Source organism: Phoxinus phoxinus (assembly GCF_949152265.1).
Source record: "Phoxinus phoxinus genome assembly, chromosome: 22".
Classification (NCBI taxonomy): Eukaryota; Metazoa; Chordata; class Actinopteri; order Cypriniformes; family Leuciscidae; genus Phoxinus; species Phoxinus phoxinus.
The window spans coordinates 17,876,234-17,903,306 of NC_136897.1; the positions used below are offsets into that span (position 1 = coordinate 17,876,234).

Genomic DNA, 27,073 nt, shown 5'->3' on the forward strand with positions numbered 1-27,073 from the left:
ATTGTGCCATTGGGGTTTCATTAGAGAGGTGTGAAGGGGTGGGGGAAGGGTACACACTTTACCTCCTTTGAGGAAACATTATACCTTCTTTGTGTACCTTCACTGTGTATTAAAAGAAAAAAAGAGGTTTATTTACTTGCTTCGCATTAATATTCCCTTATTTGAATCAAATATAGCATGAGAGGTAGGGGAGGGGAGGAGAGGGAGTGGGAGGGGATGGGGAATGATTTAGGCTATCATGAAAGGAAGATAGAGACATAGTGAGGAAGAGGGATCGTGTCGTGCAGACGACGACATCCTTATTGCGACGGAGGTTGCTGTTGCTTGGTAAAGAGAGAGAGAAAAAATCGTAACATTAGGCTATAGAAAAGGCCAGTGGCCGTTACGCAGCGCGCGGCATCAGCAGCGTCACCGGAGGAGGAAGAGAGACGCGAGCACGTCCTCATTCAAAGCTGTTTTACAAAGGTAAGAAAGCACGTTTAAAAACCAAACTGTACTTATTCTCTTAACAATTTTAATTATATTTACTGTACATTTCTGTTTGGTTTTTCGAGGGACTATTTTAGGACGACACGCGTTGTGAAATAGTCTGCTCTGAGAATTGAAGCGTCCCATTATAATCTATTTGAGTGGGATTGCGCAATAACGTTACAGTCTAGCGGAATTATTATCATTTGGTTATATTTCTGTGTCACACTGCAGCTATTAGGACGCCAATATGGAATAAACACGTTTATTGTAATATGTGGCGGACTGACTGGTGTAAACGGATAGTGGCGGCGTTTTGTTTACACGGGAGTGACGACCCTTATTGAAATCATAGCGGCTGATAGACAGGCATCTTACCTTAAACACATGTGCAAACTACTGGCCAAAGTAAACCTAAATTATTCTTTGAGGAAGACTTTTATACCAGAAGTGTTATTATAAGGGAGACCTGGTGCAATTGTAACACTCAAACGTTCTGTGTTGAATTAAAGACTACTTACCAACGTGAAGGGGAGACCGGGGCTATTTGTCAGTGTCACAGAAACACGTTTTGAGGCAAATGTCCAATTTGGACATGCCTCAAAACGTCCTTCTGTGACAACATCCAATTACACTAATGTGTGGTTTGCCTTGCAGTGGTTTTGTATGTTGTTTCAGACACCTTGTGCAAAACTTGACAAGTTGTCACATTGTTATTATTACCGGGGCAAGTTGTCACATGTGGTTTAAATTAGCCTAAATAAAATTGTATTGTTTTGTTTCATATTAGTTTAATTTAGCTAAAAATCCTGTAACAATAATTGATTGTGAACTATAATTGTTACAATATTCAATAGGTTTTTTATAGCCAAGAATTTCATGTACATAGCCTACAGAAATTAACTTTTAAAAATAAAGTAGGCTACATGTTTAAATAGAATTTGATCTGTATAGACATATTTTTGTACAGTAGCCTTGAAATATTATTCAGGAAGTAATAAATTAAAGGATAACAAAGGCATTTGCAAGGAAGTTGTCTTCAGCAACATGTTGTAAAGAATGTTGACCCGAGTCTGAGCAAACTGCTCCAGTTCATAAATTCTGATCATACACAAAAGCAGACCAAGGTCAGTATCCCCCAATACTAACCGCCTTGTTCTGTGACTCAGCCTTATGGCACGAAATTCTCTCTCATGTATCAGGGTTTTATTCTGTTCTTATCAGTTGAATCTGCAGTACTTCAGAAAAGCTGTCCTTATTCTGAGAACCGACTGAATCATTTCAGGCATTTTGCACTATGTTTTTCAGTGGGTTTCCCTTTGAGTTTTGTTCTTCGCTCAGTTTTCCTTGTGCTCTCAGTTAGCGCTTTGAGCTCTTTAATCTCTGCCTGCCTCTTTCATGCTATCTAAAGCACCAGAAGTATTGTATCGAAGTTAGATCTAATCGCTTGACCATAAACTGAACTTGACCGGCCTTTCGCATCGTAGATTAATCTTGATTTTAGTCCAGCTGCATTTCGAAAACTGGCAAGGTAATTTGGGCAAAGCAATAAAGGTAGTATATAAATGGTCAATGACTCAGGTTTATTGGTGACGCTTGTAGTGAAAGAGAGCATTTCAGAGGCGTTTTGGAGGCTGGGGACAGTCATGGCCAGGGGTTAAACCTGATAGTGACAGACCGAGCAGCGCCAGCAAATTAAAGCTCAGTCAAGCACTGTGGAAAAGTACACCATGGACTGCTAATGCTGGCCCGCAGCAGCCCCATCAGTGTGCTCAGGTGTGCGGCTAGAACCGAAAAATGGGAAACAGTGAGAGACTGAGAAAGAACAAAAACAGAGTACTCAAGCTGATCTTGGACACGGTGGGGCTGAATATGGCAGACTCTGATTTTGGCAGACTTATGACCTAGAATTTTTTATAAAATAATTCATGTAAATATAGCTTCACAATCTACTGGAATGAGGGCGTGTGCTATATCCACCCAGCCTCATAAAACATTCACAAGATCCCGATGCTTTCAGAAGCAGATGAGGTTGAGCGATCGAGTGGACTCATACCGCCGGGTAGAGGTGTGTCCAGATTATTTTGGCCCATGCGTGGCCCACGTGGGGCAGTTCATTCTTTGGTGACATGAAAAATAACCCAACATGCCTTAAAAAAATACATCCAATTATTAATGGGAATATTCCAAAACTCGATAAGTAATATATGCATTCACTACTGTTCAAAAGTCTGTGACTTTTGACTTGCTACCCAAGGCTGCATTTATGTGGTTAAGAATATACAGTAACAGTATATTGTGAAATATTATTTCAATTTAAAATGATTTATTTTAATATATTTTCAATTTAAATGTATTTGTTCCTGTGATGGCAAAGAGGAATTTCAGCAGATACCCTACATTAGTCCTCAGTGTCATGATCTTTCAGAAATCATTCTAATATGTTGATTTGGTGCTCACGAAACATTTCTTCTTATTATTATCAATTCTTAAAACAGCTGTGCTGCTTAATATTTTTGTGGAAACCGTGATGCTCTTTTTCAGGATTCTTTGATGAGAAAAGCATTTATTTAAAATATAAATCTTTTTGTAACATTATTAATGTTTTTCATGTCACTTTTGATCAATTTAATCCACCCTTGCCGATTTTTAATTTCTTAAAAAAAAAAAAAACATACTGACTCCAAACTTTGGAATGATACAATCTTAGTGTAACATGATCTTAACATTGATTTTTAATTGGAAGTTGAAATTCAGCATAAAAAATTTATTTTACATTTTTGTGTGTTTTGTCTACTAGAATAGGATGCTCTATTATTATTATTAATAATAATAATATTATTATTTTCTATACAAATGTGTTAATAATCTTTGGCCCTTGAATTGCTCCGCGTTGTTTTTATTATCATTGTGCCATTTTAAAGACAGAAAATAGTCAAAAATACTTGTGTATTTTTTTGTAGGAATAGATCTGCTATGCTGCTGCTGCTGTTATTGCTGCTCATACGGGTCTTGCTATTGCCAAAACACAACACGCTGCTGTGAGCAAGTAAGACATGCTGCTGCTGTACAATATCGCATAGAAATGACCAATAGCAGATCTATACAGGTGGAGCTGGGGAAGATGGAGGGTTTCTGAAAGCGTACTGCACTGCTAAGGCAAATGCTAATGCTAACCCTAGCATTTGAAGGTTGAGCTCATTGGCTACTGATACAGCAGGAACCAATCAGCTGTGCCCTATAGAGAATATGATTGCAAGCAGATTGAGTTAAGAACCCGTTAGCGTGCACCATATGAGTTTCATGACAGAACTTTGTATGTCTCAATCATATCCGTTGCTACATGCTTCTGCATGCTGTTTACTCCCAAGAATTTGAAGGTAATAAGGAAGATTCTGTGCCTCAAAAAGTAATGCTTTCCATGCTTCTTTGCTTCTGGAATGTCAAGGTTAGGACCTGTGATTCAGCCCTGATCAATAAACCTATTTCTTCAACTGGCAAACTTGTAGCAAGTCCACATGATTAATTTGTTCATGTTGTGAAGTGTTTGGATGACTCATTGCTGAAAACGAAATGCTTTGTCAAATACCCTTAAAAGGTATTTAATTAAACTTGTTTATTTATTTTATATAACAGAGTGAATATTTTAAACTGCCAAAATGAGTAGAAATTAGCTCTGTAAGGCAACAAATGGCTGTTTTTAAACAGGTTTTATGATTACCCCTGCATTTTAAAATTGAAATAATTTTACACTATTGCTTTACATATCATTCTACAATATCATTATTAAATGCTTCATTCTATATTCACATTTCATAATCATAAATGGTAGCTAGACACTTCTAGAAAGCAAAAGTGACTCAGTAACCCTTTCATGGATCATGGATGAAGTGAGAATGAGATGCATCCACAGCGCTATGAAACTCTGTGTTAATGTGAGATGAAATTAGATTAGTATGGGAGCTGGAAGTAGATTTCTGTCCAGCTGCTGAAAAATGATCCTATAGAGAGCAAGAGCATTGAAGCCATGAGCTCAGGCAGTTAGGATGATGTGCTTACAAAAGAGAAGTTTTAACTGAAGCCAAGTGAATCTAAACTGAATCATCACATATTTTTAAAAGACTCATTCATCCATAAGAGAGAGTGTGTACTTACTTAACCCTGAACTGCACACTAGGTCATGAGTGCCTTCAGCAGTTCAACCGTTCACTGGAAGTGCCAATAAAAATGTCTGATCAAATAGAGAGGGGTAGTTCACTGGGAAGGTCAAAGAACACAAGGTCAGAGGGTAATAAAGGTCAAGGACCTCAACATTGGGTTATGGGGGTCTCGTTGAGATATGGCCATAGAGAGAATGGATGGGCCTGTGTGTGAGGGAGGAGGTGGCAAATAAAGGGGACTGGGGAGCTTCTCAGTTCTCTGATCTCTATACTGTTGAAGTGCTCAAGTACAGATGAGCTTCTGTTTTGTGTGCAATGAGCACTTCTGGGATATAGAGTGGTCATTGTTCTCATCCAGGCATTGCTGCTGCAGATGCTGTATCTGTCAGTGAACATGCCATGCTCCAATTGAAGTCACTGGGCATCGTAATTGCCGTCTCTCAGTCCCTCGGTACGGCCATCCACCACCCCAGTGTTATCTGTTTAATAGGTCTTATCCTGTAAATGTGTAATAGAGAGAGTTCTCCCTGCAGTCTTTCCTGGTCTCTTCTTTACTATGAGACCAGTAACATTTGTTTCAGTCAAAAGAATAGTTGAATAGTTGGCTGGAATATGTATTACAATATTGCATGCCATTCAAAAGTTGGGGGTCAGTCATATTTTTTAAATAATTTAATACTCCTGTTAAGCAAGGATTCAATAAATTGATCAAAAGTGACAGTAAAGACATTTATCATGTTAAAAATATTTCTATTTCAAATAAATGCAGTTCTTTGTTACTTTCTATTCATCAAAGAATCCTGAAAAAAGTGTATCATGGTTACCACGTATATTAAGTATTCATATTTCTTAAAGATTATGTGACACTGAAGACTGGAGTATGGCTGCTGAACATTCAGCTTTGCCATCAGGAAACAAAATAATCACATTTTAAAATGATTAAACCAGAAAATGTTATGGAAACATAACATAGGAAACGCATTAAAATAGAAAAACGATTTCACATTATTACTTTTACTTTATTTAGGCTACTGTATGGTTTGATTAAATAAATGTAGCCTAGTGAGCATAAATGACTTTCAAAAACATTTAAAAATATCTTACCCTACCCCAGACTTTTGAAACATACTGTATACTGTATATATATATATATATATATATATATATATATATATATATATATATATATATATATATATAATTTGCATATCATCAAACTTATTTTTACATACTTATTTTTTGTGTGATAGACGAAAGGCCAATGTTAAATTTAAATTCTCTTTTTTTGAAATACAAAAATAAGACAATACAAATCTAAAATCAGTCATTTTAAATGTTACAAGTGAATTTAGGCATCACAAAATGAATGTACAGTATGAAAATATTAATTTAAATATTTACATTTAACAATGTTATCATATTATTAGTGTTCCAAGACCAGAGAATTCTGGGGGTCAATCAGGCAACAGCAACTGGGCAGAAGAGAAAAACGTAACCAAAACAAAAACTAAACAAAAACAAACAAGGAGGACTAGTGGGTCCACATGAGGCTGTTTGTCTTCTCAGGTCTCTCGCCCTTACACACTTTCTCTTGTGAGTTTGATACATTGCCGTGGCCTTTAAGGCCCAGACTGGCACCAGCTTACGTACCATCTGCAGGGCACGGGGAGGAAGTGAGGTGCCGTTAAATGTGTGGATGCATATAAGGACAATTGAAACAGGTGGTGCACAAGCTGCCGCTGTAGTTTTCTGTACTGAATGTGTGCATCGTGCATATTTAATGTTTATGGGTGATTCTTCATTTAGGGACACGTTTGACTAGGCTATTTGAAATCTTGAAGAATGAAACTTAATTAAAATGATATGATCAAATTCTGACTGCCTTTATAAAAAAATACAAAAATAACTGTTCTTCTTCTGTTTAAGCTTTTAATGCATTTATTATAGATGGGCACACCATAATGGAATTCTGGTCAATTTAGTATTTCACCATTCTGATAATATATCCTTTAAAACTACAATGATTGTTTAAAAATATTTGTTTTTTCTATAGAATCATTGTAGGGGTCTTAGGGACCAAACTGAAGAATCACTCATATATCTTGAAAGTGTCCTAAAGTATTTTAGCATTGCAAATCTGCAGTGCAAACTCAAAATACTTGTTGAAATACAAATTGAGAGGTGCCACAGTGCAGCTTAGTTCCAATTCAGAGGATCAAGCTTTGCTTAGGGAAAATATCCTATTTACGAATTAAACATCCTTGTTTAGACTAAGCAATTTTAGCACAGATCTTAGGATATCTGAGCCATTTCAGCTTGAACAGAGATCTGGTTTCAGATGTTCACACAAGCCAAGGCAAAAACAGCATTTTAAGCTGACGATTCTTATCACCGGCGGCTGCCACGCTGCTGTCTAAAGCCATGCTGTACCGAGCCTCAGCACTTTTCCTAGCGTCGGTGCTTTCCTGTCTATTGTGGTGGCTCCAATTAGAGTGACTGTGACAGTAAGGTAGTCCTGAGGTACATTATATCAGCATGTAGCTGACTGCTCAATATATGGGCTATGGACAGCCACACAATGTTCAATACAAGCAAACTTAAATTGCGGGTATAGTTTTCTGAATAAAAGGTACCACACTCATATCAGTCATTTTTTTCATTAATTAGCATCATTCAGTGCTTGGCTTTACAAACGCCCACACTCCTTTCTTTTTTAGGATAGCAACCTCATTTAACATTGCTTTTGATTATTGCCGCTTCAGTGAGTGACAGCAAGGTGAAATATCGAGAAAGGCAAGACTTAAATAATGCATGGCACAAGACTAAGAGGCAGTATGTCAGCAGAGTCAATGAGCCCTTGCAGGATTTGTAGACCCCCGAGTCGCATAGTTATCATATAAAAAAACTAAAGACTTTATTAAAAGTGCTTGGTTTAAAATAAAACTTGTTATGGGGTAAACTTTTTTTTTTTTTTTGGCTAATGACAAAATTATCTTTCATGCAAGTCTATAGGGCTGCAAAGAGTAGAAGAAAAAGTGCAATGGAAAATGTCATGGTTGATGCAAGATATTAGTATTCATGTGCAAGTGCGCCATATCCCAATTATGACCCAATAAACAACCTTCTGCCCTTGTGTTTCATTCCAGTACATGTCTGGATAGAAACATAATAAGGCCACAGTAAGCTTTGGTAAGCTCTTGGTAGTATCTGTTAATTACACTTTAATTATGCTCTCTGCTCTGTTTTATTGTCACGGTTCATAGATTCTAGGCTTAATGGTGTAGTCATTATAATGATTGGGTTTAATGTACCCAAGACTTTCAGTCTGAAAACAGTAAGTTCGAGCTTTGTGTCACTGTTCAGACACTCACTCAGATTACACTGCTCTGAGCAAACAATCACAGCAAACAGCTAATCATGGCATGAATATTTATAAAAGGATTCTCATGGTGTTGAATCCATCCATAGACCTGTTTAGATTTGCTGTGGACTGGAGTGACTCTTAAGACACATAAGTATTTATTTTCTTGTTAGAGAATTGGTAAGGGAGGCACCTGCGAATGCAACTCAGTAAACCAAAAAACAAGTTTCGTAGTTTTTAAATAAGTGTCCTTGACATCTGCTTTTTTGCAAAGCATATAGATGTGCTTTTCCTGCATGGATCATCATTATAATTCAGCTATCAAGTGTTAACTTTATCGGCAAACTCAGATTGCAAACACTGAATATTTATTCGGTGACAAGGCCATGACTTGGGGACACTAAGCCATACATTTTAGATCAGTCTTGGATTGGTTTAGTGAATAACAATTTGATTTACTTTAGGAATATTCAGACCCTCTAGATATTTGTTGCTGTATCAGCTGAAACATATAGGAATTTGGCTGTTTGTAGACCAGCATTTTTATTTATTTTTTAATGCAGAACCCTTCTTTTTTAAGCAAGTGCCCAACAGAACTTGAGGATAAAGGTATATAGACTGATAAATTCTTTAGATATGTTTTTTTTTTTTTCTTGTGAAGTTTCTACATGGACGTCTAACTTAAATAGGCCACCTGCCGGGAAATATCCATTTTGGAGGGCAGGGGTGGGGGGTTTGTCCCATTAGCAGATGTTAGGGCGGCAGTAAAAGAGTCATTGCCTTAGGCAGTCTTTGAGTCCTACAAGAAACTTGACTTTTTATAGAGAAAAGGAAGTACTCGGAGATGAATGTATGATGGTAGGCAGGGATGGAATGGCCAAAGGGAATACTACGACTTTTTCTGATGGGCTCTCGTTGGGCAGAATGTCCAAACCAATTTACATATACAAAGCAAATATATAATAGGATATAAAAGGAGGAAAAAGCTCACAGACTGGCATACAAGCTGCAGCGACTGTAGTCTCAGCCTCAGACGTCACACCCATGGACCGTTGACTGAACGTCTGATGCATATGGCACGGAATATAGGAAACACTTTTAGAGTTTCTAAATTGTAATCTGATTTAATCAGATAATCTGGTAATCTGGTTGAAACCTCCAGAATTGAGATGTGTGTGTCACGTTCTTTAATGGTCAACCTGGAAACAAAGCTGTCATGACGCCAACCCCCCTTATGGAAGAAGAAAGCCATTGTGTTTAAAACTGTGACAATGTGCTTATGTGCTTTAAGTGCTTATCAGGATCAACTATTCACAGGATTTTCAAAAGTATGGGAAGTTCACAGGCAGCATTATTGTTATGCCATTGTTGCTGTAAACTTGCAACATTCTTGAACGAATTGCACGCCGGCCTGTTATTGTGGGGACATCGACTTTACATTTTCACACCCCTAAACATGACGCTGAACAAAACGTGTGATTGGTTGCCTTACATGTCGGTCGGTCAGACATCCTCTTGGGCAATCCTTGGCCAATGAAAGCTGGAATTGAATCCAGACCTTCTGCCGTCAGTCTGAAGGTCTGGCTACCCGAGACTACAATCTCCCAGCACAAATCTGCAGAGTAATTAATTGCAACGTTCAGTAGATGTGATGTGAATCAAGTTAATTGAAATCCTGTTACTTAGAAAAACACTTTTTTCAATTCACTTTGTTAATATGATAGCCTATTACTATACACATTGTCAGACTCACTCTGTTTCTGTGCGTGGAATTTGTCGCCAACAGAAAGCACTCAGCCGCGTGCCCTCATACTGGCTGGACAAGCTGTTATGATTCTCCTCAGCTCTGAGGTTTGAAGCAGACACCGCAAAATAAGAGATTTTAACACAACAGTGTTTGAAAAAGAGGCATGGTTCACTGTAGGGAGGTGTGAACCTGAGAAATACACAAAGATATAACTGGTTTCAAAATGCAATCAAATGTGCCCCTATTACTTAGATTATTTTAAATAAACATGTTTTTCCAGGATCTAAACATTGCATTTTTTATAGTATAATTTTGTTGTTTAAAATGTTGCTTTTGCAATATTAAAACAACAATTTGAGATGGAAGTTTTTAAAATAAACTATTAATAAATACAAATAAAGTAACATTTTATTGTAAACATAGTATACATATTTTGTTTAAAAGAATATAGTGAAAATAAGTTTGAATTATAAGCATGTGATAGTGTGGAATTATTGCACTGTAAGAAATGTAATTAGCTATATGTGTGTTTGATGGTAAATGTGTACGGTAAATCCAAGCAAAACAGAGAACTCACTGTAAATGTGTAGCATTGGTGATTTGTGCTTTCCTTGACAAACATCCCTCTCATATTCATGCATAGATCTTCATGAGGAAAATCATGTCAGCCACATCCTGGCAGCCAGCACATTATACCATGCTAAGTAGAGTGCGGCTGAAAAGACTGTGACAACACAACAAAGTAGTGCTGATAAAACAAGCGTTTGAGTGCAGTCAGGTGGCAATCAGAGTCTTGTTTGGTGTAATTAAGAAATTTCTCTGATGAAAGGCCCTTTCTCTGTCTTTTAAACCCCTATAAACGACCGCCGCACGCTTCCAAAGGAACGTTCACATCACAAACAGCACATCTGTGCTGACGCTTCATGGTTCTCAGCTTCGACTCACCGGGAACCGCAGAGCAGCGGCCCTTGCTGCGTTTGCCATTACTTGAGCCAGGGAAAAGATGTGCAATTGCCAATTACTGGGCTGGGGGGTTATGTTGCACAGTGGAGGAAACAATCCTGTACACTTGAAGCAGATGTGAGGACCGGATGGTGAATGGTGCAAAACAGCTGCTGCCCGTTGCTTTCTTGTCAATTTAGCCGTAAGACAATTTGAGTAACATGCCCCTGTTTTATTAGCCCCGGCTCGGAGCCGTGCATCAGCAGGTGACGCATCAGGGCAAGGGAGCGGTGAATATGACAGTGTAGAATGGGTTTTCAGAAGAGTACAGTGTCAGAATAACTCATAATTTGTCGCCAATTGAAAACACATGGCCATGCATCCTCACATTGGTTAGACCAGGCTTTTATGATTCTCCTCAGCTGTGAGGTTTGAAAAGGACAACGAAAAACAGAATATATCTACAGCAAGCTTTATTAACTAGAAGCTCAGACCAGCCTCTAGTTCAACTAGGAATGAAACAGTTACTGTTTAACGATAAACCACGATACAATTTTGATGATTCGCCATTTTTGATCAGACCAATCCGAAAATCGGACCACATTTTTTTTGCACTGCTGTAAATTTTAACCGGCTGATGGAAAATAAGCTAATGTGCATTTAAAAAATCTAAACAAATCGGATAATAAAGTAACTCGTCTCTTTTGTTAAAAATGTAAAGGCTGAAATGTGCACAGCAATTTTACGTTTATGTTGTAAGTCACTCAACCAACATTTTTGGTTCATTTAAAATCTGGCCATCATTGTTAATGAACATTTTAATGTTAATGTAAAAAAAAAGAATCAAGTGTATAGTGCTGCTGTTTGTGGATTTTTGTTGACAACTTCACTTGGTGAAATTATTTCAGTGTGCGTACCGTTTCATCTCTAATCTTAACCAAGTTTTTTTTTGTGGAGAGTCATGTGGCTTTCTGTTTTTTTCTTCCTAAGGAGCTGAAAGCATCTCTCGTCTGGGTGTGGTTGCGGTAAGAGGATGAGGATTCTGTTGTGTCTGCTGTCTCTCAGCTCTCTGGTTCTGAGCTATGCATTGGGTAAGTATGATCAAGAGCCGGTTGCATAAACTGCTAAGACTAGTTTTACAAGTTAACCTTCATAAAAACACAGATTGGTCTTATTTGATACTAAAAAGTAAGACTGATTGCCCCTTGACTAACCGCTAGTTGGTCATACTAGTACTTAAGACAGTCTTAACATAATGGCTGTTTGTGTCATTGTCTCCCATCATCTCATCTCATTCTAGATCCCATTTGCAAACATACTTAGTAGGTCTTGCTCGGCCCTTCCCCCATTAGCCAAACTTCGTTACCACTCACCCGTTGCTTTTTTCTGTATTCCCTCTGCTCCAGCATTTCCTTGTTAAAACATAATTGAAATGTACGTTGTCACTTTGATGGTGTCTGGGATGTGTGGTTTTAGGGTTGTGCATCAGTGGGGGGCCACAAATTCAGATTAATTATTCATTTTGTTATCTTAGATCAGTGGGCAGAAGGGATTTGATTTACTTGAGAGGTGTTTTTGTCAGCTAAAGTAATCCCGGCCCCATTAAACATTGATCAAAATGTGGTTCTGTCCATAATGCTATTAACTTTGCAAACGGCACTCTAGTCAAAGTTGCCCTAGTCTCACAGGCAAAAAAATGTGGTCCATTTTGCAGAAAATTGTGGCCAGGAACCGCCGTCTGACCAACATAAGTGATCATGTCTCTTCGATCTACGATCTCTTTATGAACTTTTTAAGCATTAAAGTGTTAGTTGTGTAGCTGTCAATGGAGTGACAGATATCTCTGTCTCGAAAGTCTTACGGGTTTGGAACGAAATGAGGAACTAACCCATTAAAATAACTGTTTTCTATTTTAATATGTGTTAAATAGTCATTTATTCCTGTGATGGCGAAGCTGAATTTTCAGCAGTCATTACTCCAGTCACATGATCCATCAGAAATCATTCTAATGCGCTGATTTGGTGCTCAAGACACATTTATTATCAATGTTGAAAACATTTGTGCTGCTTAAAATTTTTGTGGATTTTTTTTTCATGATCCTTTGAATAGAAAGTAAAAAAAAAAGAATTTTAAATAGAAATTGTCCATGTACAAAACTGAAAAACTGTGTAATGGGCATGGAAAGGAACAAATCATTTGAGAATATACACAAACACACTTATCCTCATATGTTATGCTGAGAAAAATGCCCAGGTACAGATGTTTAATCGCAGGCATTCAGATTGAATTGGCTAACGAAACAATTACCGGTACTGTGTTGTAGTCTATTACACAGAAGTAACTACACAAAGAGACTGTGATGATCTGTTGCGAGACTTAAGAGACAGTGGAAAAAAACTTAAGTGGCAGTTTGGATCTGTTTATCCCCATTACTGGAAGCAGCCAGCACACCACTGAATATCACTGTTATCTCAGAGCAGAAAACCTCCCGGGGAGCCGGTTCCCCTTCTCAACTCATCTCTCCTCCTCTGCCTCTCTCTTATTGCCCTAGATTCCTGTGGGTCTCACCAGCACTGCATACACACACTCATTTGAACACACACATGCATGCATACATATACACACATGTGCATGTAGATCTCCAATTAATTTTAAATGACAAATTTATAAATCTAAGCGCACACACAGTCACTGAAAAAACGAATTGGATTAAAATCTATTAAAAGTATTTTGTCTTGTTTTAAGGTTTTTTACTCTTAAAATCCATAAGATAAGATTTGTTTCAGAGAAATGTTTCTTCCTAAAAATTCTGTTCAAATCCATCACAAACTGCATTTAACGCACAGTCCCAAATTCATAAGAAACACCCATTTATTTAAGAGTAAAAAAAAAGCCAAATTCCAAACCCAAATCCGCATACTGAGACGAATGTGGTCCCAAATAATCCAAACTCATTCTTTACCCAATTCATAATGCATCAGATGCGTACATGGCAACCTGGAGACTTTACTGTATGTCTCCAAACTCCCCTGTTCCCCTCGTTCTGTCAAAATATCTGAGTGCATGCAATTATATTTGACAGCTTGCATCCCCTGCTGACTTTCCCCGGGTGGAGAACATTCCCACTCTGAGTGCAAATACACTGGAGTTGTTAGGCACGCACAGCCCCCCTGTATCTGTCTGTTTGGCACAGTACACTAGCTGACAAAGAAGGCAGAACAAAAGACCTGAGCATGACAAAACTACTTGATATACATTACTCTCAAGGATATTTTACTATACCCTTGACTTTTATTTAGAGTGCTTTTAATAGTTAATCATCCGGCGATAGAACCAGAAGGTTGTTGGTTCATTATGTTAAAAGGCCATTAACACTACAATCTAGACTCAAATTTGATATATAAAGAAACTGTTTTGTTTGACTAAAAAGCATTTTTTTGTGACAATTGTTGAAATGTTGTTTCAGACAGTATTTGTGTGAACGTTTTTTTGTAGGTGGGGATGTGTGTGTGTCGGGTCACGACAGTGGGCCGGTGTTTGAGGAGCAGCCATATAGTCTGATTTACCCTGAGGGGATGCCAGAAGGCAAGGTGACCCTGAGCTGCCAGGCTCGCGCCAGCCCTGCTGCTATTTACCGGTACTCAGATCAGATTTTTGTCACTTACACCTTATTGAACAAAACAAGGCCTTTACTTCATTAGTATGACCTATCCTTTTACACAGAGTATTTTTACAAAAAGAAACATCTTAAAATATAAAAATCTAAACATCCTTTAAATAAGATACTTTAATGAGCAGAAAGTTTTAAAGAATGTTTATTTGAAATATAAATCTTGTGCAATATTGCAAATGCCTTTACTGTTATGTTTGATCAATTTAATACATCTTTGCTGAATCAATTTCTTAAAAAAAAACTTTTGTATGAAATTCTTTAAGTTTCCTTGCACAATGTTTTTTTTTTAATGAAAAATAAACCTGATCTTGATATATTCTCTGAAAACATGTCTCAATATACAAGTTTGCTTCTCAAGTATTTAAAAACCTCCCTATTTTTAGGAGGAAAACAAGGCAAAAATTCTTATTAAGAATAAAAAAACAAAAACATCATGTATGCTATCCCCAAAATGTACTACTTGTTTGCCGAAATTAAATAAATAATTGATTATCCACTTTTTGACAGTCTTCTGCCTATTGAATTTAGATCTTGTATGTGATTTCTCACAGATGGCGTGTGAACGGCACTGAAATAGCATTTGTTGAGGATTCACAGTACACACAGGTTGCAGGAAACCTTGTGATCAATAATCCCCAGCATGGGCGAGATGGTGGGTCATACCAGTGTCTTGCCATCAACCGCTGTGGCACCATTGTTAGCCGTATGGCTAACCTCAAATTTGGCTGTGAGTACAACTCAAACAATTATCGTTGTCCAAGTGTTTAGACCTTTCTGAATAAAAGCAGCACTAGATGAAACTGCACACTACTGCTGCTGATAAATGTGTGTTTTTTTTTAGATCTCCATGATTTCCCCCCTGAAAGCAGAAGCCCTCAGACGGTCCATGAGGGTATGGGAACCTTTCTTGCCTGCCAGCCACCAGCTCATTACCCAGGTACACACATACACATCAGTTAGCAAAACCTTTCACTCTGTACTATTTATCCTGGTCAGTACCGGTATATTTATTTAATCAAATGTGTTACATCTTGCATCCACCAAGCTTTGTCCTACCGCTGGTTCATCAATGAGTTCCCCAACTTCATCCAGCCAGAGGCGGGCAGATGGTTTGTTTCTCAGGTGACGGGTAACTTATACCTTGCTAATGCTAGAGCCAATGACACGGGCAACTATTTCTGCTTCACCACCATCCATATGGACATCAGCACCAAGAGCATCTTCAGCAAAGCTGTCCAGCTCACTGTTTACCCTGATGGTTAGTTCAAACTAAGATCTGTTTTCAAACAAGAAACAAGCTCATGCTGTTATCAAAATGAAAGAAAAAAACCCCCTCTTATCTTGTTTTTTTCCCTTGGTTCTACAGCAAACCCAAGGAAAGCCGCCCCGAATATCCGAGTGCGTTTTCCTGCTGAGACATATGCATTATCAGGACAAACTGCACAGCTTGAATGCTTTGCCTATGGCAAGTAAGTCCCCTTTAGCTTCCCACTTCCCTTCGGAGATCACTGCTGGATCGGTTCAACATAATCCATAACTCAGTCAGCTATAAAAATTTAACTTTTTTTCTCTAACATCATCTTGTTTGCTCTTTACTTTCCTCCCTTAGTCCCATTCCTAAAATCCGCTGGAGGAAGGTGGATGGGATTTTATCCCCTAAGGTCGGAGCAAGTGTGGAAGGACCCATTCTAATTATTCCTGATCTGAATTTTGATGACGAGGGCATGTATGAGTGTGAGGTTTACAACACAGAGGGTCGTGAGACACATCAGGGACGCGTCACTGTGCAAGGTAGCCATGATGTCAGAACTAGACTAAATACACTTTCCTCTCGTTAACTTTAGTAGATGTTTGATGTGACGTAAAACGTTGTGTATAACAGTGTTGTTATTGTTAATTAAAACAATTTTAAAGGGCACCTATTATGACAATGTTGTTTAGGGAGTCCCCAACAACAGTTTTATGTGCATGCAATGACAAAAAACACTTTTGTTGTCGTATAATATGCATTTATTTTTACCTGATTTGCTCACCGACTCCCAAATGATTCGTTCAACGACTCATTTTTCCAAACCCCTCCTCTGCGCGACGCTAATCTGCGTTGATTGGTCAGATGACCCAGCAGTGTTTACAGAGATAATACTTATCGTTTAACACGGAGTACAATGATGCTTTTATCAATTAAATCGTGTTATAATAATGATTATAGTCAACTGCTTTATAGTTTGTAGTAAAAAACTAAAAATAAGATAAAGAATTTAATGTTACGTTAGCGAGCATAGCCCAGAGTTCATATTGTAAAAGCACAATCAGTCTTTGTTTGCATTAGCCCGATGCATAAACATAACGTTTTTACAAAACAAAAAAAATGCAGTTACGTTACTACGAGGTATTATTCTATTCTTTAAGACAACTCCGAAAACAAAGACAAACACTTCACATATCTCAATACAATTGTCATTGAAGACCTAGAAGCTAAACGGTGCTTACACAACAAACAAAATAATTATTAATCATGCTACATAAAACATAAAAGCAACAATTATTAATAACACTTACAGGTTGTGATACGGAGGAGGAAGCTGATGCAAATATACACTTGGAACTGAACCTTCCTTCAATATCAGCCGGCTCGCGAATCCAAGTTTGATTGCATTTAAAAAGCAATCGTTTTCAAAATAGCGCGAACAAAGCACAAGGCTCGGACTATACTTCTGTGGTATAGTTGTATATATGAATTGTAGCCACTTAGTCTTCAAATGCTCCTCCTTGGGCAGATGAAAAAAGTTGGCTTATACTGTCTATGCTTTTGAGCCGCACTTCAGAACACAGCGTCTCGTCGCCATGATGTTTTCCCTGCTGGGCTTGGAGCGCAATAAGTGGGCGTATCGTATTCAAATAACTTGACAAGTTGACGTCATCTAGTCAGAGAAAAAGCTTCGGTCTTCTAACGATTCATAAAAATGACTCGGAGTCGACTCTTACTTTTGAAAGACAATAACTTTATATACGGTGAACTTTCATATTTCAAACTTTGCAGGATGTTTTTGTTCACTTAGATCTATGTTACACACTACATGAAAGGTAAATTTCAAAATTCCATAATAGGTGCCCTTTAAATTTCATTGAAATAAAATAGAATAGAATTATTAGATGAAAAACTTAAAGTGCCCCTATTATGCAATATGTTCCTAATTTTCTTTGGTGGTCTCTTACAATAGGTTTACATGCATCCAGTGTAAAAAAGAAACACTTTCATTTTCTCATAATATACATTGCAGTATAACTTTTTTTCTCACAGTGTCTGAAAGTTCGGATTCAGTCTTTCTTAACCCCTCCGTTACGAAAGCCTACTCTGCTCTGATTGGTCAGATGGCCCAGTTTGTTGTGAGTGGTCTACCACTTAAAGTGTGTGTCGGAAACTAAACGCCCATTACTGTATCTAAATGTCAGCATCGGGGGCTTTCAGCACTTATATACACAGTAATACAAACAATAACGATGCTGTCGTTTTTACTTGATCAATTTGAGAAGTGCATGCAGTGTAGACTTGCTTTTGCAATGCAGAAAACTGTCTTTTTGATATGTCAACAACACAAACCCAACTCCACCAGGCTCCAGCTACAACTACAGTGTTTGAGGGTCAAAGTAGACGTTGTTTACGGGCAGCCAATGAAAACCATAGACCATGCTAATTTGTTTTAAACCTACGTTGGTCCATGCAGGAAGTGAGACTGGAATTATCATGCGCTTTGAATCTTTGAAACTTTGCAGACCTTTTACATTCACAGACAGCTATATTACAAACTACATGAAAGGTAATATCCGAAAAAGCATGATAGAGGCACTTTAAACTGAAAAAAGAAAAATATGAATGAAAATTAGAAATGTTGCCATGGCAATTAACTGAAACAAATTGTTAGTTAGTTAAATAAAGGTTCAAGAGAATTAACAAATCATTGCATCTTGATTGATTTTATTGAATTTTACTAAATGTTTTCAAAAAATGGGGTTGTACTAAAATGAAATGAAGTAAAAGCTAACCCAAAATATTAAGAAATACACAAAATATTCACTGGTGTATAAGAAATGAAATCAAAACTTTATCTAATAAGTGGATTGATGTGTGTTAATCTGCTGGTTTGTGTGTGTTCTTGCCTTCCAGCCCAGCCTGAGTGGCTTCAGGTCATGAGTGACTCTGAGGTGGAAATCAGTTCAGAACTGCAGTGGAGCTGTGCCGCTGCGGGCAAACCAAGACCCACCATTCGCTGGCTCCGTAACGGACAGCCCCTCGTCACACAGGTCAGCCATACACACACACACTTTAGCCGGATCGTCAGTGTGTGTGTTATCAGAATTGAACAGGACCTCTTGCTGTCAAGACTCAGACTGATATATGTTAACTCATTTTTTAGAAAACTCTTCATGTCTTGAAGGCAGTGAGATGTGACGGTGAATAACCTGCTCATTATCTTTCTTTAGCCGTAGGTAAATTGACAAGAGGTATGTTGTGTGGCCCTCTGCTGGCGTTAATGTGGATGTGCATCATGTCTCTTACACAATCGTACTCGTACCTGTGTGCAGGACCGTGTGGAAGTGAATAATGGGCGACTGAGGGTCGGTAACCTCGCCCTGGAGGATTCCGGGATGTATCAGTGTGTGGGCGAAAACAAACATGGCACCATTTACTCAAACGCTGAGCTCAGAGTTCAAGGTGAGCACAACTGAACCGCAACATGAAAACAAATCAGAATATTATTTCGTCAACATTAACATGTTTCTCTTGTTATCTACCTTAATGCACTTCAGATCCCCTTCTGCCCACCCAGTCATGCCTGAACCCCAGTTATAATATGATCTGTGTTTAAATCCTCTCTGTGTGGTTACCCATCTCCCTTCCTGCCCCATCCTGTCACCCTATTTTAGTCCAGGCTCCGGACTTCAGGTTAAATCCAGTGCGTAAACTGGTTCCTGCTGCCCGTGGTGGACAGGTTAAATTGGAGTGTAAACCTCGGGCGGCTCCCAAACCCACTCTCTTCTGGAGCCGTGGCACAGAGCTACTGACCAATAGTACTAGGTAATCCAGTAATAATTAAGTGTTTCAAAGACCTCCTAAATGTTTCGAACTCAATATATTTTGTTTTTGACACAAAAAAAAATTGCTTTGTGAGTTTGTTTGAAGATGCTTTGAGTACAGTGATGTCAGAAAGACCACATGATGAACTCTGTCCAGGATAACAGTCACTCCAGACGGGCTTCTGTGGATATTCAACATCAGTCGTGCCGATGAGGGGAAGTACACCTGCTTTGCAGAAAACTACCTGGGCAAGGCCAACAGCACAGGACACCTGTCTGTCAGAGGTAACAATACCTTATTTCTTTCTTTGGTTTACCTATGTTAAAGGTCTCAGGTTATCTGTTTTGCACAGATTACACTGTGTATGTAATATCACATAAAACCCATACACAGTGTTTTGTTATTTCGGAAAGGTCATTAACGGTTAAGAAAAATCTGTACTTTTCTCGACACACCTAGACTTTTTAGCCTAGCTCCAAGTAAACACTTTTATCATCTGTCTGTCTGCATATTCATTGTGCACATATCTTCTGTTATGTCTCGATATCAAGCCTGAGTGCATTTTCGACTTATTGATCTGCGTGTAAACCTCTGAAATGCAAATTTTTTGTAGTCATCAGCATTTTATTGTGGACTCAAATGCCTTTAGTGTATAAATATGTTTTTCATCTGGTTCTGTCAAACAGATGCCACAAAAATCACTCTAGCACCCTCTAATGCTGACATCAATCAGGGTGACAATGTCTCTCTGCAATGCCATGCATCACATGACCCTACTATGGACCTCACCTTCACCTGGTCCCTCAATGGAGTTCTGTTGGACTTAGAGGAATCAAATGGACACTATCGGCGCATGGAGGGGGTGAGCACTGGCTTGAAAGGGTGTTTAAAAACTGTAAACTTTTTTTCAGGATTTTTTAATGAACAGAAACGTCTCAGTTACGTATGTAACCCTAAATATTTGTAAAATATTTTTTATTCGAAATAGAAAACTTTTGTGATGTTATAAATGTTTTTACTGTCTGTCACTTTTCATCAGGTTGATGCTTCCCTGCTGAATAAAAGTTTTAATTTTGCTCAAAAAAATCTTACTGACCTCAAACTTACAAACTGTAGTAACTGTGTGTTAGTTTGATTTTGTACTGCATGATAATGATTTTTCAGAGTGCAACCTGAGAGGGGTGTTATAGCTTTTTTTAAGCAATCAGACTATTTGCCTGGCAGATGATAATATAACAACAAATCCCATCAACTTAACCCAAGCTATATCTAGGGAAGATCATAGAGACTTAACACTTTGCTGTGCCATAGAAATAGCATAGCAACATGCTAAACAACTTTAGTAACCACATAGCTCTTACACTCTAGCATGCAAGCAAATACCACTTCTTCATAAAAAGTAAAAATCTAGTTATGTTCTTAATATTTAAAATGAGAATAGTAAAACCATCTGAATTTGTATTCCAATAGCAGCAGGCTCCTCTCACACTCTGAGATTAGCTTTAATAGGATTCACTTCAAAGTAAATCCCTTTTAGACATGATACATTTTAAAATCCAAATCTGAAGCCTCGACGAATTAGGCATTTAATATAAAAAATATATAATAAATGGTTTTATGATGTGAAAGTGGGCTAATACTCCTTTTTTTAATAAAGTTGACTTTTCTTTTCACTGTCTCTATACAGAAAGAGACGATCGGTGACCTGGTGATTGTGAACGGACAGCTCAGTCATGCTGGCACATACACCTGCACGGCCCAGACGGTGGTGGACAGCGCGGTGTCCTCGGCCAAGCTAGTCGTGAGGGGTGAGGGCTTCCAGCTGGCTGAGCAGTGACAGAGACCTTATTTAAAACTCATTGTGTTTTACCTCAGCTTGATCGTTTTTGGCCTGACAACTCTCGGCACTCAGCCCTGTGAGAATTCATGAAACGTAGAGTCATGAAATATAAATTTAGCAGATCTATATCCTGAGGATTTGGTTTCCATAAGCCTGTTTGATGCTGTTTTTTTGTTTGTTTTTAAGCAGCCCCAACTACACTGCTTTGATAATGTTTTTGCTGAAAGTATGACAAAACTGTTGTAGATTCTGGCAAAGCTGAATGTTTCTCTCTTTATAGGCCCACCAGGACCTCCTGGAGGTTTAGTGGTGACTAGTGTCAACGACACATCGGTTGAGTTGAGATGGAGCCGTGGATATGACAACCACAGTCCCATTGGCAAGTATATCATCCTGGGCCGCTCCTCACAGACTCACGACTGGAAGAGGATGAGGACAGGTGAGGTTACGAGTCCTTCAGGTGTCATGCAAACACAACAGCTGCATAATGTTTGACATTTTTGCATAATTATTTTTTACAAGGATGCTTATAATCAAACATATGTTGTGAATTATGAATACATTTGTTTGTTAGAGCAGGATTTCTCAAACTTTTTGTTTTGTTTTGGTCCCTTATTTGCATAAAGCATTGCAAATTATATAATCAAATCAGTCTTAGTTCCTACTCTGTCAATCAACTTTGCAATCTTGCATTCTCAGCATGTACTTTTTAAATATTGGAATATTTTGGAATATTCATATTATATTATATATGTGACCCTGGACAAAACCAGTCAACCAGTCACATGGGAGATGTATACATAACCTGAAAGCTTTCCATTGATGTATGGTTTGTTAGGATAGGACAATATTTGGCCGAGATACAACTATTTGAAAATGTGGAATCTGAGGGTGCAAAAAAATCTAAACATTGAGAAAATTTCCTTTAAAGTTTTCCATTTATGTTCGCGATTGTGCTGTATTCACTCACAAAAATAAATATTTTATATATTTACGGTAGGAACTGTACAAAATATCTTCATGGAACATGATTTTTACTTAATATCCTAATGATTTTTGGAAAAAATAAAAGAAAAATCAATAATTTTGACCCATACAATGTTTTGTTGGCTATTGTCACAAATATACCCGTGCGACTTATGACAGGTTTTGTGTTCCAGGGTCACATATTTAAAAATGTTTTATTATATATTTATAAATATTTCATTCAACTATTATATAACAATATCTAATAAAAAATATGTGGATTTTGTTTTTGGCAGGGCTAATTTTTTCAAATGTTTTAATTAATAATCACAAGCTTGCGATTTAATTAAATTCCAATTTTGATTCATTATTGATTAATTGGGCTATGTATCAGGTACAGTACATGGCAAATTTTCTCATAGAAATGAAATAGAAATAATGCTGTACATTATATTATATTATACATTATATTATATTATATTATAATATAACATATAATATAATACAACATTATATTATAATAACAGCCCCCGGGGTTATTTGACAAAAGCATCCAGACCGGCCGTTTGAGAAATATATTTGTAGTACAGTACATGATGTAATCCTGATGATGTTTGCCTGTCATTGTGTGCTAATGGTTCCTCCAGACCCTGCAAACATAGAAGGAAATGCTGAATCTGCAAACGTGATAGATCTTCGACCCTGGATGGATTATGAGTTCCAGGTCATTGCTAGCAACATCCTGGGAAGTGGAGAACCAAGCATGCCCTCCCAGCCTGTCCGAACCAAGCAAGCAGGTCAGAACCATTACAAATTTGTTAGAACCAAAATGACATAAAATATTAGTGTGGTTTCACTTATAAATATGTTTTGTAGATAGTTGGGTATTTTTTTCCTCTGTATAAGTGGGTTATTATTTTGTCTTGCAGCACCAACTGTGGCGCCCAGTGGACTTGGTGGAGGTGGAGGAAACCGTAATGAACTTATCATTACATGGACTGTAAGTGCCACGGACCTCTGTTGCTCTAATTGCATATAAGATTTAATTTATACCTTCGATCAATGTGTCTTTATTACTCAACCCTCACCTTCTATTACATAAAAAAACGATTTCTTCTGGTATGAATTACAGCCCATGGTCAGGGAGTATCAGAACGGAGATGGCTTTGGTTATATTCTGGCGTTTAGAAAGCAAGGCATGCCAACATGGACGGTGGTGAGGGTTCCACACGTGGAGTCATCACGATATGTTTACAGCAATGAGAGTCTGTCAGCCTACTGCCCTTTTGAGGTCAGAATCAAGGCCTACAACAAGAAAGGAGAAGGTCCCTTCAGCCAGATTGCTGTCGTACACACTGCAGAAGAGGGTGAGAGAAATACTACAACGGATTATGTTTTGTGCAATATTCATTATATTCTGATTGCTTAGACATTGCTTAATCACTAGAGGGCAGACAATGCAGAAACGACTCATAGAAACATCTAACAAAGGTCATACAAAGATACAATTACGATAATTTATTACATTATGGGAATTTATTGTGCTATGAATGCATATTGTAACTTTCAGATCTCAAAATTTCCTCCCAAAAACATTGTTGCAATAATTTCTTGCCCAGAAGTTCTGCAATGTCATACAGATGACGCACAGTCACTCACATTTACACATGCCAGTTTTGTGTTCAGATACTGAGGTAGTGAAAATGAGCAACCCAAGAATTGATAAACAGTAAAAATACACCAATTTTAAATACACCAAACTGCTCTGCATATCCTTTCGATATTTTAGGATTATTAGATTATTTTATGCATGTGTCACAGTGTAATGCTGGCTTTGAAAAGAGGCTGTTAATGAATTAAAAGACAGTGCCAATTATATTGTAACCAACGTCAAAACGTGCAACTCGTGTGTTAGTGTTGCAATATACACGTGAAGAGGGAGTTTACATAATTCAAAGGTTCAGAGAGAGGGTGAAAAATTACCTACAAATAAATGATGGCTGTTTATTTGACTTTTTTTTTTTACACATCTAGAAAGATTAAATTATGAACAAATGTATGATATTATCACTTTAATGCCTCATAACTGATAGTCATCTTTATGTTTTTTCTGATCTTCCTTAGAACCTACTGTGTCCCCACGTAGGATTAATGCCACTGCTATGACAGCTTTTGAGATGCAAGTGTCCTGGGACCCCATTCAACATCTGAACATTAATGGAGTTCTTCGGGGTTATGAGGTCTGTACAGACCCATTCTTTTAATATCTGAAACATCTCTTTTTGTATTTTATGTGGATAGATAAATATATATATATACCATGATGGAGTTGATGGATGTTCCGGTGACCATTGTGTGTCATTGCTGGCCACCTGAGGTGGCACGTCAGGATATGTGAGCTTTGCCCGTTAAACGAGCAACTATTCGAGGTGCTGCTATCTCATTAGTTCCTTTTTATGAACAGCATGTCTCGATCAGATCAAGGAACATTAATGAAATTATTTAGATAAGACGCCTCCTTTTAGATAAAACCGTGCTGTGAAATTCACTGGTATCAAAGGGTATTTTTGCAGCTTATATTTAATTGAATCGTTTAATACATGACATTGATTTTCATAAATTTGCATCTTTCAGGAGCAAAATGAATCCATTATTTGTTATTTTTGAATTCAGAGTTTGCATCGTGGTTGTTTTCAGTTGTTTAAGATTGCCAACTTGCTCCGGTTACAGATTCGTTACTGGCGACAGCATGAACGTGAGGCAGCTGCGGACCGGGTGAGAACTGCAGGGCTGGAGAACATGGCACGAGTCACGGGTTTGAGGCCTAACACTCTTTATCACGTCACCGTATTGGCCTACAACAGTGCAGGCACTGGCCCGCCCTCCCCAAGAACCACTGTCATCACCAAGAAACCTCGTAAGACCTCATTTTCAAGCTCGGGGAGCATTGGTAGTCTAGCTAAAATGTGATTTACATGAGTAGAACATGTTTCTGGAGACTTCTGGAACATTTTTCCTAACCATCTTCACCCAAACGCTACCTAGCTGGCATATGACCGAACTTCAGCTTCAAAATGTGATTGAAAGACTCTCAGTTGGTGTTTTAACATTGATAGTATGTTGAAACAACATTAAAAGAATGTTTAATACTAAATGTTGTAAATAGGTTAACAAAATACTTAGAAAGTCAACGCTGAAATTAAAGATCTGTACAAAAAATAAGACATTGAAACAACGTTGTGATATCAACATTGATTCGATTTGCTAAATGAATTTTTTTATATCTCACAATTCTGACTTTATAACACGCAATTGTGACTATACATCACGCAATTCTGACTTTATAACACGCAATTGCGACTTTATATCTCGCAATTCTGACGTTTAATCTCAGAATTGCGAAATATAAACTAGCAATTGTGAGAAAAAAAGTCAGAATTGTGAGATAAAAAGTCGCACTTACCTTTTAAATTTTTTATTCTGTGGCGGAAACGAGCTTCCATACAAAACTGCCTTAATTTTTATCCTGGAGAAAAACTGATAACTAGACTGTTACTTCCGTACCAGTTCAAATGCCACCACCAGTCCTACATGTAATTCACAACTTTACATTTGCAATTCTTGCCAATGTCTTTGTCACTGAGAATGGTGTGAAAGCCAGTGGACTTACTTTTGCTTGTATCTTCTTTTTTTAGCCCCCAACCGCCCTCCAGGTAAAGTCGCATGGAAGGTTGCTGGTTCTTTGGTTACTGTGAGGTGGGATCATGTTAAATCCATGGACAATGAGTCTGCTGTTCTGGGTTACAAAGTGAGTGACACAAGGTGCCACCGGACACTACAGCTATCTGTTTGTTGCGTACATGTTTGTATCGGGTCATCTGTCTGCGCCTGTATGTCTTCACAATATTTGATCAGATTCAGTCATTTCAATCAAAGGTGGGATATTGTATCATTTCATACCTCCGAGGTAAGAATTTAATAAATGGTGGCCTAATGTCACGTGAGAAGAGAACACGTGTCGTATTTTATGGAAAACCAGACCACCCCGTTGTGTATATCTCATATCTGATCTGCTATAGGATTGAGGTCATCTTTTGTCAAGATGGCTATCAAGAGAACATATACAGATTCCCAGAAACTGATCAAATATATACCTTTAAAGTCACTTTGGATACAGGCGTTTGCCATTTTAACTTAAAATTAACCAAAACATGCAAGACATTTGCATATTCACTGTTTGGGAAACTCTACATTAGGATATACTTTATTGATGTAACTTCTATCAGAAAATCACCTGTAAATATAACTTTTCTCTTTATTTGCAGATGAATTTCTTGTTATGACCTGATATCTGAGTTAAAAAATTTTTTACAAATAAACTCATCGTCTCATGTTAAACTATAAGACATTAATGAGAGACAATTCAATATAGGAAATGTTTACTATATGTTTCAGAGCTTTTTATATGTTTTTTTTTTATATATATATATATTGATTTCAGTTCCTTACAGAAATTCTGTAAGCACAATTGTGAAATATATAAAGATCTTTATATAAAGTTGAACATATAAGTCTATCCAACTTTATCCACATACATACACTACACTTGAGTAAGGCGATATATACTATTTAGTAAATCTAAACTGCTTGATTGCTTGTATCGTCGCAAAATGAAGCTCAATGCATGAATATATAATGAAGATATTATAAACAATAACATCATGATTTTCTGTAAAGCTGCTTTAATACAATGTTTATAGTGTAAATGTGTAAAGCGCTATACAAATATATTTGACTTGACTTACTACATGGCTATCTTAAGAATTTCATTCTCAATAA

At 37.6% G+C, this 27,073-nt stretch overlaps 1 protein-coding gene across 1 annotated transcript in view; it reads left to right on the forward strand.

The window, feature by feature from the left end:
• Window positions 1–238: 238 nt before the first annotated feature.
• The window catches only part of cntn2 (contactin 2), a 29,403-nt gene continuing 2,568 nt past the window's right edge, over window positions 239–27,073 (forward strand). Inside the window, exons 1-21 of the mRNA XM_079596659.1 lie at window positions 239–465; window positions 11,669–11,769; window positions 14,174–14,315; window positions 14,903–15,078; window positions 15,193–15,288; window positions 15,397–15,609; window positions 15,718–15,820; window positions 15,961–16,142; window positions 18,517–18,653; window positions 18,936–19,065; window positions 19,278–19,428; window positions 19,585–19,712; window positions 20,115–20,290; window positions 21,116–21,236; window positions 21,549–21,707; window positions 22,882–23,031; window positions 23,164–23,234; window positions 23,367–23,601; window positions 24,359–24,474; window positions 24,965–25,151; window positions 25,930–26,042. Of these exons, the coding sequence (XP_079452785.1) occupies window positions 11,712–11,769; window positions 14,174–14,315; window positions 14,903–15,078; window positions 15,193–15,288; window positions 15,397–15,609; window positions 15,718–15,820; window positions 15,961–16,142; window positions 18,517–18,653; window positions 18,936–19,065; window positions 19,278–19,428; window positions 19,585–19,712; window positions 20,115–20,290; window positions 21,116–21,236; window positions 21,549–21,707; window positions 22,882–23,031; window positions 23,164–23,234; window positions 23,367–23,601; window positions 24,359–24,474; window positions 24,965–25,151; window positions 25,930–26,042 (2,844 nt within the window). The 5' untranslated portion in view covers window positions 239–465; window positions 11,669–11,711. The remainder of the gene's footprint in view (window positions 466–11,668; window positions 11,770–14,173; window positions 14,316–14,902; window positions 15,079–15,192; window positions 15,289–15,396; window positions 15,610–15,717; window positions 15,821–15,960; window positions 16,143–18,516; window positions 18,654–18,935; window positions 19,066–19,277; window positions 19,429–19,584; window positions 19,713–20,114; window positions 20,291–21,115; window positions 21,237–21,548; window positions 21,708–22,881; window positions 23,032–23,163; window positions 23,235–23,366; window positions 23,602–24,358; window positions 24,475–24,964; window positions 25,152–25,929; window positions 26,043–27,073) is intronic.